This window comes from Malaya genurostris, chromosome 3 (assembly GCF_030247185.1).
Source record: "Malaya genurostris strain Urasoe2022 chromosome 3, Malgen_1.1, whole genome shotgun sequence".
Classification (NCBI taxonomy): domain Eukaryota; kingdom Metazoa; phylum Arthropoda; class Insecta; order Diptera; family Culicidae; genus Malaya; species Malaya genurostris.
In genome coordinates this window covers 224,294,513-224,314,948 of record NC_080572.1, presented here as the reverse complement: position 1 = coordinate 224,314,948, position 20,436 = coordinate 224,294,513, and the positions used below count along the sequence as shown (strand labels likewise).

Sequence of the window (20,436 nt, the reverse complement as noted above, 5' to 3'; positions counted from 1 at the left end):
CGGATTGAAAATGTTGTATACAATATAGATAGCAATATAGCAGCTTCTGTCAAATTTTCGGCAATCACCAACACTGTACTTAATCATTAAATTGTTCTCATTACCAACATATTTGGCTTATTTCTTTACAAAATAAAAAATACATATTTTTCGATTTAAAAAACATATTTTCTCCTGTATGGAGTTGATCCTTGTAGTTTTCTACTTGCAGATATTTTTCAAAAAAAATTCACTGAATGTTGATAGTTACCATTCGACTCAGTTCGTCGAGTACCCAAAATGTCTGTATGTGTGTGTATGTAGCGTTTTTTTTTGTGCACTAACTTTTCTCGGAGATGGCTAAATCGATTTTCACTTAGATTCAAATGAAAGGTCTTGTGCCCCCATACAGAATTTCTGAATTTTTTTTGGATCCGATTTTCGGTTCCGGAATTATGAGGTGCAAATGTGCAAAAAATTAGAAAATAAGTGTACCAACTTTTCTCGGAGATGCCCAAACCGATTTTTATAAATTTAGATTCAAATGTAAGGCTATGCAATAGAAAAGTTCTGAATTTCATCTTTATCTGATTTCCGGTTCCGGAATTACAGAATGATTAGTGCACAAAATTCAATTTCAAATTACTTACTCATTTTTCTCAGAGATGGCGTAACCGATTTTTACAAACTCTGATTCAAATGAATGGTCTTATGGTTCCATACAGTACTTCTGAACTTTGTCTGGATTCCGGTTCCGGAAGTAAAGGATTAAGAGTGTTGAGCAGTACAAGCTCAAAACATAGAAAAATATTGTGGCTGGGGGCTCAAATCAGTTCCACTCGATAGGCCTTGTCAGTTGACGACCAAACGTATGCATTCCTGATATACCAGTGCCCGGCTTCCGGAAGCACCGGAAATAGTGATCAAAAACTCTAAAATGGAACAAATTCACTTTTCCCAGCGATGACTTGACCGATTTTTTGAAACCTAGTTTCAAATGAAAGGTCTTAATTTTTCCATCCAAAGATTCTGAATTTTATCCGGATCTGACTTCCGGTTTTGAAATTACAAGGTGATGAGTGTGCAAAATTTCAAACCGTCTTATGAAGCGCACCGGTACGTATATGCGGTGGTACGGAAGCAGAAAACACAACACCGCTTCTACGAACGAAGTACGCTGTGTGCGATTTCGTACACGCTATAAAGAAAGGTCTCATTGCCCTATAACTAAACAAACTAACCGTGACTGAACCGATCGAATTTTGATTCAAATAATTATCTTATTATCTTACTAAATGAGGTTAAATTTTATCCGAATCCAACTTCCAGGATAATGAAAGATAAATATGTCTAACCTTCATACAGTGTACGACACAAGAAAGTACGAAATTTTCGAAGCAGATTGTAAAACTATTCGAACTTGTAGGCCTAACTATTTCATGGCCCTAAATCTTACTACAACTGTGACAGTCTCCCGATTCCGGTTTCGGAAACAGTTATCCAAAATGTCCAATATGAAATTTGCATCGATTTCTCGTGAAACGTTAATAAGAAAGGCACCATCGATTATATAGATTTTAATTATAAGATTATTCGAATCCAGGTGGGCTGCGTGAAAAACTACACACTATACTCATCTAGAGTATAGTTTGAGTTTTTGGACAAATTCCACGAAAGGAATGTAATGCCAGCACTTTGCTTTGCTGATACGAGCTTTATAGTACCAACATTGAACCGATCCAGTTGAGGACCAAGTTGGTTCATATCCCTTCAAAATTTGTAGGTTCATTCGGTTTGAGCCCGACAGTATGCTGCATACATTTCGTCTTCGACTCTTCAATGTTTAGCAGTCCAAACTAAACTACTAGTGCAATTTAGTAGCTCAACTTGAATCGCGAAGTAAATTTGCTCTTTTTGAGTACTACAATTTTAACAATTGCTCTGAAATGTTACTGATGACCATCAGCGTTGAATAGCGGTATTTGCCGTCACTAGCTGCATTGTTCTCCCATCCTTTCATAATTATTCTTCGGGTTGATTTTCACAAATTTAGACTTCATATCGTTGATAACTATAGAATTTAACTTTGGGTAGCGCTACCGATTTGAAGAGTGATAAAAGTAGGTTGCTACAGCGGAAAAAAAACAATTGAACGAAACACTTTTCGATTTCCGATCGAAGGAAGCGAACCCCATAATTAGGACCTAGAGTGATCAACCAAATAACGAACTAGTTGTCACTGTTGTGTCCATGGACAGGTGGTGAGCGGTTTCGGCTACGTAATCGCATCTGGTCACGCATGTTGTTTCGTCTCGACCGGCTTAGATATCATTCACCTAAGAGCGTTTCCCCTGCGGCCAGCGCACTGCACGTCACCGCAGAGCAACGACGCAAATATCACCCTCATCCACGTAAGCGTTCTTCTCCGCAACTCCGGTAGCAGCTTAAACAGTAGCCGGTCGGGACAAATATTATGTTTATCTAACATTTTAATCCGCTTGAAAAAGTGATTGCTGAAGCAGAAGCGAAAAAAGCCGAAGCCGGTGACGAACGAAAAAAATCTGGCTCGGAAAAATTATCTCATTCAAATCGGCTTAGGCACATTCCGGTGCTTATTGTCTGGCTCCTCCGGCCGGGAGCTTCTGTCGTTCGAGCAGTTGCACTTAGAGTTGTGACGATGTCGCACGTAGCAAAAAGCAAACTTTCGGGGATTGATTCATATGAGACGCTATGCTGCGCTGCGCTGCTAAGCTAAATGGGAGAAGAGACAGAGAAAAAAAAGAGTCGGATCGTGTTTCGTACCGGTATGTGCAGCTAAAAGCAAACTCACGGACACCTATCGAATGACAATGATGTGCCGGATAAATATAATCCGGTTACGATGTTACCGTGCTGTGCAGGCAGGGCTAGGTCCACCACACTCTCCTCCGTCCATTCTCGGGCTTCGGCCTTTGATGGGCTCCTCTCCGTTACAGCTGAGCCTTCGAAGGTTCTCACTGCTACAGAATAGACGACAAATGTTTGGTTCAATTTTTTCCTAATAACAATTATACGTAACTCAATGATTCGTAGTCCATTGACAGGTTATACTTTCGAACTTTGTTTCTATGGATCAGTAAGGTCAGTAGCATTAACACTCCTAATACCAAGCCAAAAAAAGTTACGCGGAGTACCAAGCCTCAGAAAAAGTTGGAACGGTAACTTTGAGCTATCATAGCTCAGTTGTTACTTGGCCAATTTCGATAAATTTTATACCCTCGAATTTTGTGAAGTTTATAGATTATTTTAAGTATGTCATTGTTAACGATCGCTTAAGAAAAACTAATAAAAATCTGATTTTTCCAGTTTAAAGTATTTTTTTCAAGCTCGAAATATGCCTTATCTGCATTCATGCGGCACCTGCATCGCGAATAGGATAATGAGAACTTCAACTTTACCGAGTCATAACTTTGTTGTTAGTCAACCGATTTTCGAAATTTGTTCACCATTGGAAAGGTACTACTTCCATAAATAAAATGCTCGGATAAAAACAAAAAATTGGGTTGTCTACCCAAAGTTATAATGAAAACTGTAGACCTCAGAAAAGGTGAGACTTTTTACAATGTTCATAAATATCTCGAAATTCAAAGCGATGACCTATATATTTTTACACATGATTCAATTGCTAGTCATACCAGCTACAATTTTCGCCCAATTACCATTCTTGCACTTTCAAAATAAAATTTTAAAATATCGATGAATTTTTTTTTTTTGCATGTTGGTTTATAACTCAAAAAAATTTTACTATAAAATATTGAAATCATTACCAGAAACAATGTATTGATGATCAAAATTATATATCCGTTCAAAGAATCTCAAGAAATTTGGTTCAAATAGAGAGAATTTTTATTATTGGGAAAATTTTGCCAAACAAAACTTTTAAATTATATAACATATATTTTTTATTATTTTAGTTGGAAATTTATTATGAACAAAATTTCCAAAAAAAATACTGAAACTTGGATTTCACTGACAATCTTAAAAATTCTGGTAAATATACCTGAACTCCAAAAAATAATTATATTTTTGTATTGCACAAAAGATCTAAACAATTTTTATGCACAACCCAAACGCAATTGATAACTACTAAAATTTTGATTTTATTTTAGCTTTGCTGTAGAATCTCAAAAAATAGGTAGAAGAACGGAAATTTTAAAATTTCCGAGTTATAATGTGGTCCGGATCCACAATTTAGGGGGACAAAAACATTTGTGGCTTAACCTTATACTTTAGAGCTATGATGTCTTCAAAACAAATGATCAGTGAAAGATAAGCCATATTTGGATGTACATGGTATTAGGGTGGCTCTTATTATAAAGGTGATCCAAAAATTATTTTGCGGATGTGTTGAGATGGAGGATGGAGGAGTTTTTTAAATTGTGTTCAAACATTGGGTTTTTTGTTGAAAAACACTCTAGTAACTGTACTGTATCTGATGTTATCTCGACGTTTCAGGCAATTCTAAGATATTTGACATGAAAAATAAATTTCCGATTTCGGTGAATTTTTTTCAAAAAAAAAATTATTTAAACTTAAACTTTAACTTGAACTTTCATCATTATTATTATGTTTCGTCTTAGACTCGTCAGTGCATATCAGTTTATGTTGATCTGTTATGCCACCTGCAGTTCGACATAAACCGCCGAGGCTAAACCGAAGCGTAAACATTATGAAATTGGTTATGTGCCCTAGCACAAACAAGGCTAATTCCTAAATAACTCCAAATGCCGGCCGGCACCACTCACCCACCTACCGCTTTACGTAATCAAAGATGATCCCAAAATATTGGCAGTGCAGGGTTTCATTCAGTAAAAAGCATTCAAACGGAGAGGCTGTTTTTCGAGACGAAGACAACTGTTAGCTGCAGGTAGATAACCTGTTGGTGCTAATCGCAAAGGTTGCTGCAAAGCCAATATTCGGGGCGATTCCAGTTTCAGAAGTACCTGGAATAGTGGAACTAACTTCACTGAGAAAGATTATTATTATTTATTATCACACAACTTATTTTATTAGAAAAATTTAGAATTTGAATTTTTCTAATAAAATAAGTCTCTATGAAATAGATGAAATCAACATGGATGGCAATTTTGGAAATTTCCGATCTTCTACCGATTTTTTGGATGCTACGGAAAACCTAAAACAAAATCAGAATTTTATCAACTGTGTTTGGGTTGTGCATAGAAATTGTGTAAATCTTTTGTCCAATACAAAAATATAATTATTTGTAGAGTTTAGGTATATTTAACAAAATTTTAAAGATTGTCAGTGAAATCCAAGTTTCAGTTTTTTTTTTGTAAATTTTGTTCGTAATAAATTTTCAACTAAAATAATAAAAATAATATATGTCATATAATTTAAAAGTTTTGTTTTGATTTTGTTTGGTAAAATTTTCCCAAAAATAAAAATTCTCTGTATTTCTTGAGATTCTTTGAACGGATATATAATTTTGTTCATTAATACATTGTTTCTGGCAATGATTCCAATATTTTAGAGTAGAAAAATGTACATGTCATCGCTTTAATTTTTGAGTTAAATACAAGCATGTCAAAAAAAATGAAAAATTCTTATATATTTATAAATTCATCGATTTTTTAAGGTTTTCTTTTGATAGTGCAAGAATGGTAGTTGGACGAAAATTGTAGCTGGTATCACTAGCAATCGAATGATGTGTAAAAATATCGCTTTGAATTTCGAGATATTTATGAACATTGTAAAAAGTCTCACCTTTTCAGAGGTCATCTATCTACAGTTTTCATTATAACTTTGGGTAGACAACCCAATTTTTTGTTTTTATCAGAGCATTTTATTTATGGAAGTAGTACCTTTCCAATGGTGAACAAATTTCGAAAATCGGTCGACTAACAACAAAGTTATGACTCGGTAAAGTTGAAGTTCTCATTATCCTATTCGCGATGCAGGTGCCGCATGAATGCAAATAGGGCATATTTCGAGCTTGAGAAAAAACTTGAAACGGGAAAAATCAGATTTTTATTAGTTTTTCCTAAGCGATCGTTAATAATGTTTCTGGGGATTCTTCAATGTGGCAAAAGGATATCCGATTTCAATTTCCCAGTTTTTTCCCGGTTCTCCCGGTTTGCGAGATAAAAATACCCGGTTTTCAGAATAAGCCCAAATGTCCTCTGTTTTGCATTCTTATAAATTTTTTTCGCATGTCATATAAAAAAAACATTATAATAGGTTCGCTCGTTGAGGATTGAAGTATGTTTCGAGCATCTTGATATATAAATAGGAAATATTCATTATTACAAGTGCATACAAGAAAAGCAAAATCAGTTTGCTTTCACATCTCATCCAAGTCAGTCGATATAACAAAACCGCTTACGTTCGGGACGGGAGAATCCAAGTACAGTATTGTGTAGTGAACAATAGAACGACCTCGAAATGAGTGAACCAAACGAACAAAAGCTACCGCCGACACGAAAGAATACAATTATTTTGACTTCAGGCAGTGCAAAATTCGACCTTCGATACGAGAACTTGAAGGTTTGCTTAAGGAGCAAATGCATCTTGACATTAAACGTGTGCATTTACTTCAATGCAATAGGGAAATGATGTTATTTACATTCAGTTTTATAAAGAGTAGGATGCACTTCAATTCGCAAAAGACAATAACAATGTGCACTGTGTGGAGCACGAGAACATTAAGTACAACATTCCAGTATATATGGAAGATAGTGCTATAGAAGTGCGTGTGCATGATCGTCCCTCAAGCGTAACCGATTCATATATTCGCAAAACTATGTCCCGATACGGAGAGATTCTCTCTATCGAAAAAGAAAAGTGGAAGAATTTTTTCCCCGGTATTCTAAATGGCGTATGTTTGTTACAAGAATCCCGTGCAAATCACTTGTTACCTAAGACAATCAAATGGCCACATGTCAATATTGCCAAAAAGCTGTTCACTACGGTAAGCCATGTGATAAACTGGACAAGGAGACAACCACACAAGGACAACGGTGCTTTCTTCACACCAACCCTAAGCAAACCCAGTACACCTATGGTTTTGGTATAGTGAGCCGACGCTAATTCCGGCCAAAACAGTGGAGGTGTACTATCCTTCTTATATAAAGGAAGAAATCTCTTCTGGAGACACTCAGATCGATAGATTTCTGCATTTATAGTTCCGGTAATGTAAAAAATGGTTGACTTAAAACCACAGGAACATATTGCTTGCCATACCAGTACCTTTCAACTGAATTTCTCCTCTTGAATCGACCTGTCCGCATCGCTCACATCCTCCCCAAAGACGACAGTAAAGTATTGTAGACCTGGAAGGGTTTTTGAGTCCTCCTTTACATAAGTCTCATCGTCCTTCAAAACGCATGCATCCGGACACTGCAAAAGACGCAAACACAATTTCCGGGCCCTTGTTGCTGCTCGCTTCTTCTGTTCTACATTTTGTTTCGAGATTTTCTGCTTCTTGTAGGTCTTCAGGTGATTTCGCCTCTTGATACGCTAGATTATTCCGACACTCTTTCCTGCTTTTTTGACCAAATCACGTATTGACATTGATTTGTTCTTCATGATTAGATATACCATTTTCTGGTACAGTTTCGGATTGGAAGAACCGGATTTTCTATCTCTTCCTGGTACCTCATCCAAAGAATAGTGTTCCTCTAACCTATTAATCATGGTTTTAACACTGGCATGATGAATTCCAAACCGCTTCGTCAAATTTCACATAGTAATACCCTTCTCACTTAGCCATGAGTCCACAACCTTAATTTTCACTTCCTTTTCAAGACGCGACATTTTGAAAACGCAGAATATCAACCGCACAAACAAGTAAACAAACGAAAGCTGACAGCCAAACGCACAGCATGCTGTGATCTGAGCATGAAAAACCATCACAAATACATGCGTACAACACAAATGTATGTGGATAGCTTATTTTCGATTTTATGATGAAATTAGCGCAATCATTACCAAACTTCAAAATATAAAGGCTCCTATATTTTTTTTTCTAAATTTAAAAAAAATCCGATGAGATTTTGTCAACACTAAACCCTTCAAAATCGTTGGATGGAGTGTCGGCCCAATTTCCCATGGATAGTTCAACATAGAACCTTTTCTTTGTTTCTATTCTAGATGTTTTAACTTTAAGGTCATTCGTCTCTTCAGGCCAGATCAGGCAGGCTGCGTGAGAGGTATCAACTTATCCATCACGCTAAACCCGTTCCCAACATAGAACCTGTATGGGACAATAAATTGTCCCAACACTTTTACTGAACTTCTCACTCAAACGCCAAATTTGGTATTGCCCTCGTTTTTCACTTGTTTGAAAAAATTATGAGTCCCGATTTTCCCGGTCATTTGCCAGCCTGATCTTGATTCAATTTTGAAGAGCACAACAACTGCTAATTATTTATTTACTTTCATAATGAGTTGACGTATGTTCAGGTATTGGGAATTCAACTTATCGTACTGCTCTACTGAAAAGCATTCGTACTGTCACATTTTCATTTTGGTGTGATAATGCCTTTCTGTTGTTTTCATACAGTCTGACTAAAACTTTTTTTGTTTATTAAGATAAATTCTAACACGAATTTGAGCTTATTTCCGATTCAAATTTATTGAGCTACTTCAGCGACCTTTGTGAAAAATAGTCGTGAAGGCCATATACCCGAAATTGAATTTAAATGGTAAATGCCAAGACATTATCTACCAAATAAAATAAAAAGCTGGGCGGTTTTCCATGACTTGGCATGTGTTTTATTTAAATTTCAAATCAGCAAGCTCTTAAAAAACTCCTTCTAGTAGTGATTTTTACAAAGTCAGTCCAAATTTTCAATCAAAAATACAGAAAAAAAAACTTTATCGAGTCCTACACTGAAATAAAAACTTAATTTTATAATTTAAAAACGATTCACAAAACAAAACCATTATTTATTTTGATAAAATTTTGTTCCAAGATAGGTGATTAGTGTTAAGAATACAACCGACCTAACGTCGTCCATAGTTACAGTAATGTAACAAATCAAGGTAATCCCTGATGTTTGAAGAATAAATTTTCATTCCAATTCACTTCTTTGTTCAATAAACAAGCCTTTTAACGTTTGCTCTGCCTTTTAATAGGTTATGGGCCCAGTGAAGTAACGGAAGCCTCGAAGAATCCAAAAATGGGCGAAGAAAAGTTGTGGTTGTTTGACGGAACCAATTTCGGAAACTGGAAATTCCGTATTGAAGTTTTGATGGAAGACAAAAATTTGCTGGACTGTCTGGAGAATGCCATAGAAAACGAAGAGTACGCGATAGAACTTCCGCAGGACACAGCGGCTGTCAAGGAAGAAAAGAAGAAGAAACTCGAAGAGCGATTGGCCAGAGACCGGAAGTGCAAAAATTTGCTCATTCATCGAATATCTGAGGACCAGCTGGACTATGTCAAGGACAAACGAACGGCAAAAGAAGCTTGGGACGCGTTGAAAAATGCATTTGAACATGTTGGAATTGCCGGCAAGCTGTTCTTGAAGAAGCAATTTCAGGAGTTACGACTGAAAGAAGCTGGAAACATGAAAGCCTACTTATTACAATTTGAAAAGGTATTGCGAGAAATGAAGGCTGCCGGTGTAAAAATCGAGGAGGAAGATGTTGTTTGTCAGTTGTTACTATCGCTACCAAAGTCGTACGAAGCCTTGATCACAGCATTGGAAACTATTCAACCGGAACAGCTTACATTGGAATACGTGAAGAAACGACTAATGGATGAGTCGGTAAAACGTGCGAATCAAATTGACCAATCGGAAGATTCCGTAGGTGAGTCAGCGTTTGCTGGGAGAAAGAACGGCTTCAGATGTTTCGAGTGTGGTAAATTCGGTCACAAACGGATTGACTGTCCTGATTACCGTCCTATGGTGGAAAAGGAAAGTGAAAGAAGCTCACAGAAAAATGGGAAATCAAATCGAAAATTTAAAGATCATGCACACGCCACATGTGAACATGAAATTTCGTTTATTGCTACCACACACACCGGTGCATTTTCAACCCAAAATGCGATATTCAAGAATCGTATCGAATGGTTTTTGGACTCGGGAGCCACAGACCACATGGTGAAAGACAAGCATTTGTTCGATGAGCTGCATTCATTGGAACGGAAAGTGTCTATTTCCGTGGCAAAGTCTGGCCAAGTTATCGTGGCAGAATCGGCGGGAACAATCCATGTTGGTATGATGATAAACAACAAGACACAACCGGCAGTTGTAGCGAATGTTTTATACGTACCCGAACTACAGTGTAATTTGTTCTCTGTACGTCGGCTCGAAGACAACGGAATGGTAGTAACTTTTTCTGGAGGAAAAGTGTCCATAAAAAAGAATGGGCGTTTAGTATGTGTTGGACATAGAACGGGACAGCTGTATGCTATGGAAATTTATTTACGCGATAGCATAGGACCACTAAGTGCGAGTGCTATGGCAACAAAGAATGCTACTCTAGAGTTATGGCATCGGAGATATGGACACATAGGAGAGACAAATCTTAAAAATCTATGGAAGCATAATATGATAGAGACTGCGATGACGATCCAGGATTGGTCACACAAGAGTTTGTGTGAGGTGTGCTTAGAAGGTAAACAGACAAGACAACCGTTTGAGGAAATTTCCAAGACACGTTCTTCTCGACCGTTAGAACTCATACACTCCGACGTATGTGGGCCGTTCACACAAACGACATGGAATGGAAAGCGTTTCTATGTGTCATTTATGGATGACTACAGTCACTTCACAATGATTTATTTGCTAGCATCAAAAGATGAGGTTCAAGAAAAATTCGAAGAATATTGTGCATTAGTAACATCTTTCTTTGGAACAAGAGTGTCTAGATTACGATGCGACAATGGTGGAGAGTATATCGGAAAGTCATTTAGAAAGTACTGTGCCACTGAGGGAATTCGAATGGAAACAACCGTACCATATAGTCCGCAGCAGAACGGAGTAGCAGAGCGTTTAAATCGCACCTTGTTAGAGAAAGCTCGTTCCATGTTACAAGATACTGAATTACCGAAATCTATGTGGGGCGAAGCAGTGCTCACTGCTGCCTACATTCTGAATAGAAGTCCGACATCTGCTCTGAACGAAAAGAAAACTCCATTCGAAAGGTGGTATGGCAGAAAACCGAACGTAGATAAGATGCGTGTTTTTGGTTCAACAGCATTCACCTGGGTGCCCAAAGAAAAGCGTGGCAAACTGGATCCAAAAAGTGAGAAAAACATTATGGTTGGCTACACAGCAAATGGTTACAGGATTTGGGATCCTAGAAAGAGGATGATTTTTACTTCTCGTGATGTTGTATTCGACGAAAACATGAAAACGATTCACAACGAAGTGCCAGAAAAGATAGCTTATGAATCAGAGGATGACGTTGAATTCGCTGCAGAAAAGGAAATCGTACCAACAGAGTCTGAGTTGGATGAGAACGAACCGATAAGAGAAAACATTTCGACAAATGAGGAGTACGAAGAACCAACCGGTGCGCTTCCTTCGCAATCAGATTGTGGAAATATCCCCGCAGAGGCTTCCACGAGGCATAGCGAACGGGAGCGCAAAATTCCCGGTAAGTTTAACGATTTCATCACTGGCTTTGGAGCAAATACTGGTGTCCAATGTTTCGCAGGTCTGTCTAAAGATGAACATGTGCTAGATGAAATGGAGGCTTTCGCATTGAACGCAGAGGCTTACGTAGAGGATCTACCTTCAACCATAGACGGTCTGAAGAAACGTAGTGACTGGAGTAATTGGAAGTCTGCAATCGACAGTGAGTTAGCATCTCTTCAAAAGAACGATACATGGAAACTCGTCAAGAAACCGGAAGGAAAACACTTGGTGGATTGCAAATGGGTGTTCAAGTTAAAACGAGATCAAAGTGGAAACGTAGATCGCTACAAAGCGCGTCTGGTGGCCAAAGGATATTCGCAACGAAAGGGATTCGATTTTGATGAAACTTATGCACCCGTAGCCAAAATAACCACAGTTAGAACGCTTCTGGCTATGGCAAATAAGAAGAAATTCTTTATTCACCAGATGGACGTGAGGACTGCCTTCCTCAACGGTTCACTGAAGGAGGAAATATATATGCGACAGCCAGAGGGACTTGAAAACACAAATCCACATCTTGTATGTCATCTGAAGAAGTCATTATACGGTCTGAAACAGGCTCCAAAAAGCTGGAACGATAAATTTAATTTATTCATTGAGAAGCTCGGATTCAAGCGATCCAATGTGGACACATGTTTGTATAAGATTGCGTTAAATGGATCTGTTGTATACTTACTGTTATATGTTGATGACATAATTCTGGTGTCAAATCAAATGGACCTGATTGAGAAGTTTAAACGGCAATTATCGAAACAATTCGAAATGTCTGATATGGGGGATCTGAAGCTGTTTCTTGGATTGAAAGTAGATCGCGATTTGAGAGGAGGTACAATGAAAATTAGTCAACCCAAATATATCGCAGATCTATTGCAAAGGTTTGGCATGGAAGACTGCAAACCGGTGGCAACTCCATTGGAGCCTAATTTGAAACTCGAGAGCAGGATGCGTGAAGATGTGACAAAGAAGCCATATAAAGAACTTGTCGGTTGCTTAACATATCTGGCTCTTGCGTCACGACCAGATATTAGTGCTGCTGTAAATACATTTAGTCGATTTCAATCCATGCCAACCGATGTCCATTGGTGTCACTTGAAGCGTATATTGCGATATCTGAAGGGGACAATGAACATGGGTTTGATTTATCAACAGCATGGTGAAGAACAGCCACTAGTTGGCTTTGCTGATGCTGACTGGGGAAATGACCAGAATGATCGTCGATCGGTTTCCGGTAATATTTTTCAAGTTTATGGAGCTACAGTTTCCTGGATGACAAGGAAGCAAGCAACCGTTTCACTTTCATCAACAGAGGCCGAGTATGTTTCTTTGAGTCAAGCTGCTTGTGAAGCGATTTGGCTCAAGTATCTTCTCGAAGAACTCGGAGTTGTTTTTCATCATCCCATACCGTTATTCGAAGATAATCAATCTTGCATTCGCGTTGCTGAGGAACCAAGAAATCATAAACGAATGAAGCACATTGACATTAGATACAATTTCATTCGTGAAAAGATTCAAGATAGTGTGTTTAAAATAATTTACAAGCCAACATCAGAACAAATTGCTGATATCTTCACCAAAGGATTGGCGAGGGGCCCTTTCGAACAATTAAGGAACAAACTAGGATTATTCGGTTGAGCGGAGGTGTTAAGAATACAACCGACCTAACGTCGTCCATAGTTACAGTAATGTAACAAATCAAGGTAATCCCTGATGTTTGAAGAATAAATTTTCATTCCAATTCACTTCTTTGTTCAATAAACAAGCCTTTTAACGTTTGCTCTGCCTTTTAATAATTAGTTCCCTACCAACCGATCATACATTGCTAGAAGGGCACATACAAGTAAAAAAAAAAGCAAGCAAAAACTATTTCTCCTCCAAACTGAATTTTTTATCCAGTGCCTTTTTATTAAAAACTAAACCTAACTGAAAGTCATAATCATCCAAGATTCTAATGAATCTCAATTTGTGAGGAAATTTCACCGAATATACTATTGCTAGTTGCCCGATATTTGCAGAAAGTATCAGTGCTGGATAAGAAAAAGTTTTTGATAAAAAAAAAAATTTCTTTCAAAACGCCCATCTTACAATTCTTGTATGGCAGGGCAAACCATTATCGATGTTGGGACAAAATTTGATTCAAATGTTTATGGCGCTTTTTTGTAATTTGACTTCAAATTTTGAAGATTGAATTTTTCAGTGTAAAATTTGATTAGTAATTTTTTCAGTATTTTCATTCCAAAATTAACTTATTTTGAGAACATCAGCACAAAACAATTTTTTGTAGGATTTATTATTTCTCTACTCTTATTATTTGAAAAAAAAAAACTACTTGTTTATTGTTAAAAAATGTGCTCGGTTGGTCTAGTCCGGGGCACTTGCCCCCACTATGAGTCCTTCTCAAAAGATAGTTTAGATCAATTTTTGAAAAATAAAGTGGGCAAAGTGACTTTTTGTGATGAGGTCTATATACTGCTAACTCCGAATACGATTCTGTTTGAAAAGGATAAGTCATTATGTTCCAAGTATTGTAAGGCGGGCAGTTTTAGGAAAAAAGTGTTTTTTACTAAAACTTTTTCTTATCCATTACTGATACTTTTTGCAAATATCGGGCAACCAGTATTCTGTGAAATCTCCCCTCAAATTCTTGGATGATAATGATTTTCTGTTTAGTTTAGTTACCGATAAAAAACAAAAATGTTTTGTTTTTGCAAAATGATTTTAAATTTTCAAAGGGGACAGGTATAGTATGAAGGGGGAAGTCGATACCTTTCACGCAGCCTACCAGGGCTCGATTCACAACCCCACACATAGGTCCAGAAAGTTTTTCTGACCCGGAGAGGTGAATGTCCTTAAGGTTAAAACCTCTTTAATTGAAACAGAAAAAATCAATTCGATATGGAAGTTTCTATTAGAAAATTTGACTGATTTTGTGAAAATCATTAGTATAATACTTTTTTCGTAGGCTCTGTCATTTTTCGTCAACTATTTGAAAAAAAAATACTTTTGAAAAGTTAAGTCCTTTTTAAAAGCCAGTCTAGCTCAATTTTGGAAAAACAAAATACGAGGTCTGTTCAAAAAGTACCCGGAATTCTCATTTTTCTAAAAAAATATTTATTTATTCGTTTACATCTATATGGTGCCCTTCAAAGTAATCCCCCCTAGATATAATACACTTATGCCAGCGTTTTTTCCAGTCTTCGAAACACCCCTGATAGTCACTTTTTGTAATGCTCTGTAGCACTCTCAGAGATTCTGCCTTTATCTCTTCCACGTGGACTATTGTGCTTTTGTTTCGACATCATAACCGTACACCCATGTTTCATCACCAGTTATGACCCTTTCAAGTAAATTTGGATCGTCGTTGACGTCGTTTAACAGCTCCTGAGCGATGGTAATGCGTTTGTTTTTTTGATCAAAATTCAGCAGTTTTGGAACGAATTTTGCTGCCACTCGTTTCATGCCCAAAACATTTGAAAAAATATGATGGCATGACCCAACTGATATGCCAACTTCATCAGCAACTTCTCTAATAGTGATTCGGCGATCATCCATAATCATTTTTTTTCACTTTTCCCACATTTTCATCGATTATTGACGTGCTGGATCGACGTTCGTCGTCTTCAACGTCTTCGCGGCCATCTTGGAAACGCTTATATCACTCGTAAACACTTGTTTTTTTCATAGCAGACTCACCGTAGGCTCTCTGTAACATTTCGCACACTTGGGTACACTTTATTTCATTTTTCACGCAAAATTTAATACAAATTCTTTGACTCTTCAATTCTTCCATTGTTTAAACTAACAAAAATCGCCGAGCTCAAAAAAACACGTCTACACCAGCCGCTACAAGACAGAATGTAAACAATGAATACAGCTGAAAATTTCACCATACATTAGGGACATATGTACCAACACAATAAAAAAAAATTTTGACCACCGGACTCTCCAGACGCGCGCAATTAAAAAATTCCGGGAACTTTTTGAACAGACCTCGTAGGCAAGTGACATTTCAGGACAAAGTCTACTTGTCCAGAAAGTTTCATTCAAATCTGAGAAAAATCAGGCTGCTGCGAATATGATTTAGCGCGAAATTCGTCGTATTTAAGTCAATCATAGAATGAACTATTTTCAATAAACTACTTTATCCAAAAAAATTAAGTATTTATATACATATTTCCATGCGTATTCTGGGTACGCGCCTGATTTCGGCTTTTGATATAATTTCGTCACATACAAGATAAATATAAATCAAGGCAAGCAGAGTCTGTTTTCTTGGTTCGCGTGTTCGATGTTCTTTTTTTTTTGTTGAGTTAGTTCTGCATGATTTTACTCAGTCACTAAACTATTTAGAACTTTCGAAATTGGATGTTATGGAAATTAATTTTCTTTACGTTTCGTCTTCGACTCGTCAACTCATAACAGTGCATGTTGAAGCGTCCGAGACAACAGAAGAGACATTGAACTATGTTACATCAGTTTAACAAACGTGAGCTTATTTTTTTTTTAATCCACTGATCAGTCGAAAGAAAATGGTTATCTAAAGCCAAACTCTTAAATAATCACTTACCGGAATTTTCGAAGTTCTTAGGAACTCCAGCAACGCCTCCAACGAACCAAGTGTCGACGCTTGCACATAAACACCACGATCGCTGAGCTTGATGCTGCTGAGAACAGATTTCAAATCACGTGCAACAATATCTCTGCAAACAAACAAACAAAAAAACAATCAGATCATGTTACCAATCGCAGCCGTACTCCCACCAACATACTTAAAAATCTCCACCTCATCAGCTCTCTGAGCAATCTGCAAATTCAACCCGGCGATGGCTTTTTCCAGTTCCTTGGCAGCAATCTTCACACCCTGAGCCGCCAAAACCTCCTTGTGTTCGACGTAGGCATTCTTCACGCGCAGTTCCTTCATCGGTTGGGGCATTAGCAGGGCTTTGATCTGGGTCACGATGGGACCTTCCGTACCGGCCAAAATCATGGTGTCGCCCTCGCGCAACTTTCCATTAATCAAAATAGCATCGATCGTGGTTCCCAGTCCGGCGATGGCTTTCACTTCCAGCACCGTTGCCTGCAGGTCCTCGCTGAACATGAGCCGCTTGGCGAGCTGTTTCTGGCAATACTGAACGATCAGGAAAAGCAAATTGCCCATACCTTCGCCGGTGATGGCGCTGGTTGGAATCAGAGAGATGTACGACTTTGGATCCGGATTTTCGTAGTACAGAGCGGCATTCAGACCCTGCTCGGCAAATTGAACGATTACCTCTTTTGTGCGCTGTGTGAACTCAAGTTGCGTGTTAGCGGCTTGCCCCTTGATAATATCACGAACATCCTTCCGATTCATGGTGCTCCAATCGTACAGGCGATCGATTTTGTTGAGAGCGACCACAAACGGAGTCCGTTTCGATTTAAGCAAGTTAATAGACTCGATCGTTTGCGGTTCGAGACCGTGCATAATATCCACCACCAGAATGGCAATGTCACAAAGTGAGGAACCACGGCTGCGTAGATTGCTGAACGATTCGTGCCCCGGAGTGTCGATAATCAACAAACCGGGCAGTTTAAAAACGGTTTCGGTATATCCTTTCACAAACTTGGTTTGCTCTTTAATGTTTTCTATCGGAACGTTTGTGGCTCCAATCTGCTGGGTGATTCCACCGGCTTCTGCGTCCTGTACATTGGTTCGACGCAGCTTATCCAGGATCTTGGTCTTTCCTGTATCGACGTGGCCCAGCACGCAAACCACCGCCGCCCGCAGATTTTCGATTGTCCGTTTCTTCTCCGCATCCTGAGTTCGTTTGGCGATTCGTTCTAGCGCCCGCTGACGCATCTTTTCCGATTCGGGACGGGTGTCTTCTTCGGAATCGCTGTCACTTTCCGATGCATCTTCGGAGTCATCATCATCGGACTCATCGTCCTCATCGTCTTCATCCGAATCCTCATGCTTAGGTTTTGTAGAAGACTCTGACTTTTTCTTGGGAGCGACCTCTTCCTTTTCCGGTTCGTCCTGCTCTTCCTCACTGTCCGAAGCATCCCACGAATCTTTCACTTCGTCTACTTTTACCTTTTCTTCGGCCTTTTCACTATCCATCGCTTGTTGCTCCTCAACCGTTGGACTTTGCTCTTTGGATTCTTCTTCTTTTGAAGCGTCATCCTTCTTCTTGGGACGGATTCTGGTACCATAGCGAACCTTTTTCTCCACGCCTGCCTCCGGTATTTCGACTCCCTGTGCCTTAAGGGCATCCAGCATAGCTTGAGCACGCATTCGGTCCTGTTTTTGCTTGGCAGTGAGCAGTTTTCCTTCCGCCTTCAAACGCTCCTTGCGTTCCTTTTCCTTTAGCTTCTTGCGTTCTTTCTTCTCTTGCTCCAGGCGCAGCTGTTCTTGGTGATACTTTTCCGCCTCTTCAGCCAATCTAATCTTTTCCTCTTCCTCTCGTTTCAATCTCTCTTCTTCCTCACGAATTGCTTTCAAACGTTCCTGCATCAAAGCAAGAGCTGCCTTGTTGGGACCTTTCTTCTTCTTATCGGCATCTTTGCCAGCTGCTTCCGTCGATTTTACACTCTCGGTTGGTTTACCAGGAACCTGTTCGATAGATTTTTCCTCAATCGCAGCTGATTCAGCAGGTTTCTCCGGTTCATCCTTTTTGCCTTTCTTCTTTTTCTTTTTACCTTCTCCAGCCGGAGCGGATGATTCTTCCTTCTCCCGAACTGGGGTCGCTTCCTTCGCAATAGGTTCTTCGCTAGGAATATCAGCTCCCTGCTGTTTGGCGGCTTGTGCTTCCTTCTTTTGGCGTTCCTTTTTCTCCTTACGCTTCTCCGCTGCTGTTTTGAGACGAATTTCACCTTCCGCGGATTCTTCCGGTTCGGCTTCAGGAGTTTCTTCCTTCTTTTTCTTGTCTTTCTTATTTTTTTTCTTTTCGGTAGGTTCATTCAACTCTGCAGCATCTTGCGTTTCTTCAGTTGGGGGTGGCTTCACCCCGGAATACTCCATCTCCAATTCTGCGAGCATCTTTTCAATATCCTCATCATCGCTGTTTCCTCCTTTCTTCTTTTTGTCCTTCTTACTTTTCTTACCACTTTTCTGTGGAGCTTCATCGTCTTCATCCTTGACCTAAAATAGAATATCAGATAAATATTTGGATGGAAAACCATTTATTCATAGAAAATTTTGTACCTGTTGCTTTTTGCCGCTCTTCGTTTTCCCCTTTTGTGGAGCATCGTTATCCTCGTCATCATTCTGTGCTGACTCCCCAATCTCATCATCATCATCATCGGCCATCAATAGGGAGAACCTGACAGGACCTGCACTTCCGGTTGTCTTACCTTTCTTTTTTCCCTTTACCATCATTCCACCCTCATCGTCGTCTTCATCATTGGCATCGTCTTCCTGCTGCACTTCTTTCTTCTCAGATTTTTTGCCCTTTTTCTTGTCACCTTTTTGTTTTCCATCAACGGCCAATTTTTTAATTTCTTCAGTGACCTCCTCCACACCGACAGCTACGTCATCAGGATCACTGTCTACCTTCTTGGGTTTTTTGTCCTTTTTCTTCTTTTCATTTTTCCGGTTTTCCACTTCCGTTTCAGTGAGTTCAGTTTGCTTTACCTCGACGTCAGATCTATAGAAAAAAATCATCACAAGTTTGAGTGAAAATCGAATCAGTATGATTTAGTAAACATTGCACAATCAATTCATTCGGAGCTACCACTTCCTAACCTAACACACCTGAACCTATTCGATCCATTAGAAGCAAAAAAAAAGATCAAACAAACCCACTTACCCGTCCTCACCGGCACCGGCAGCCGCAACATCCTTTTTACCCTTCTTCGCCTTACCCATCGCTTATTGCACGGTTTACTCGGAGTAGCGAACGCGGACCACTTCGGATGGTAATGGCGACGATTGCTACCGGAGGAACTCAGCTTGAACGACACAAACCGTGGGCGACGGACGACGGATATGTTAGTTAGTTAGTTAGTCCAGCGACCCGAAAACCACCGCACGACGAATGCGAATGCGAAAACGCGAAACCAATTGGTAGCACGACGGTAGAAGCGAAAATACGGATTCACCCGAAAACGCAAGCACCCGAAAATTGCCACACGTACAATTTTTAGTGCGATATCCGCGAGATAAAAAGGGTTCAACTTTTACGAATACCGAACGAAACGATCGAAATACACGAGCAAAAAATGCGTTCACCAAATTTATGCCACACTGCTAAAACTGACATCAAGTTGACAGACCTGGCAGTGACAGCTGTTTTTCCCTGTTTTGTTTTGGTCCTGATTTATCATGGATTTGCGTATTTCGTGCGGGCGAGATAGGTAACATCACCAGTTGAAGTACTAGAATTGTTCACACGAAAATATCAATATAATCAAATCATTGTACAAAACAAAGCGTCGATCACGAAAAAAGAAAATCATATCTAATTGTACTTATCTTAAAGCAATGACATCATATCAACAAGATATCCAGCTCTCACATTTCACGAAGAAATCAATTGGCTTTCAAACTCAAAACTCAAAACAATTCAGCGCCTTCTAAGTTTCACTTTATGAACCAAGAAAACGATGATGTTAGCAAATCATCGCATAGAGCAATATAGGAATCGAATGTCAATTGCGGAAATTATTACAAACAAAGCCATATTTCTTCGAACAATCTTTTGGAATAGGTAAAACTTTTGCGTGAAAAGTGAACCTTCAACTTCTTTAATACTAAACTATATTTAGATATTGATGCAAAGCGAGGTTATGTTATCAATTTTCGTAATCGAAATTGAAGTTTTAAACAACTTCTGTG

At 38.9% G+C, this 20,436-nt stretch overlaps 1 protein-coding gene across 2 annotated transcripts in view; it reads right to left on the bottom strand.

Annotated features, from left to right (window-relative positions):
* LOC131439132 (eukaryotic translation initiation factor 5B) overlaps positions 1-19,873 on the bottom strand; it is a 338,283-nt gene extending 318,410 nt beyond the window's left edge. The window contains exons 1-4 of one of the 2 annotated variants that reach the window (XM_058609794.1): positions 19,409-19,873; positions 18,805-19,246; positions 16,394-18,741; positions 16,192-16,324 (exon numbers count right to left, since the gene is read on the bottom strand). In XM_058609794.1, coding sequence (XP_058465777.1) covers positions 16,192-16,324; positions 16,394-18,741; positions 18,805-19,246; positions 19,409-19,467 — 2,982 coding nt within the window. In that variant the 5' untranslated portion in view covers positions 19,468-19,873. The remainder of the gene's footprint in view (positions 1-16,191; positions 16,325-16,393; positions 18,742-18,804; positions 19,247-19,408) is intronic. The other variant, XM_058609793.1, reaches the window with a different exon arrangement.
* Between the last annotated feature and the right edge of the window lie 563 nt (positions 19,874-20,436).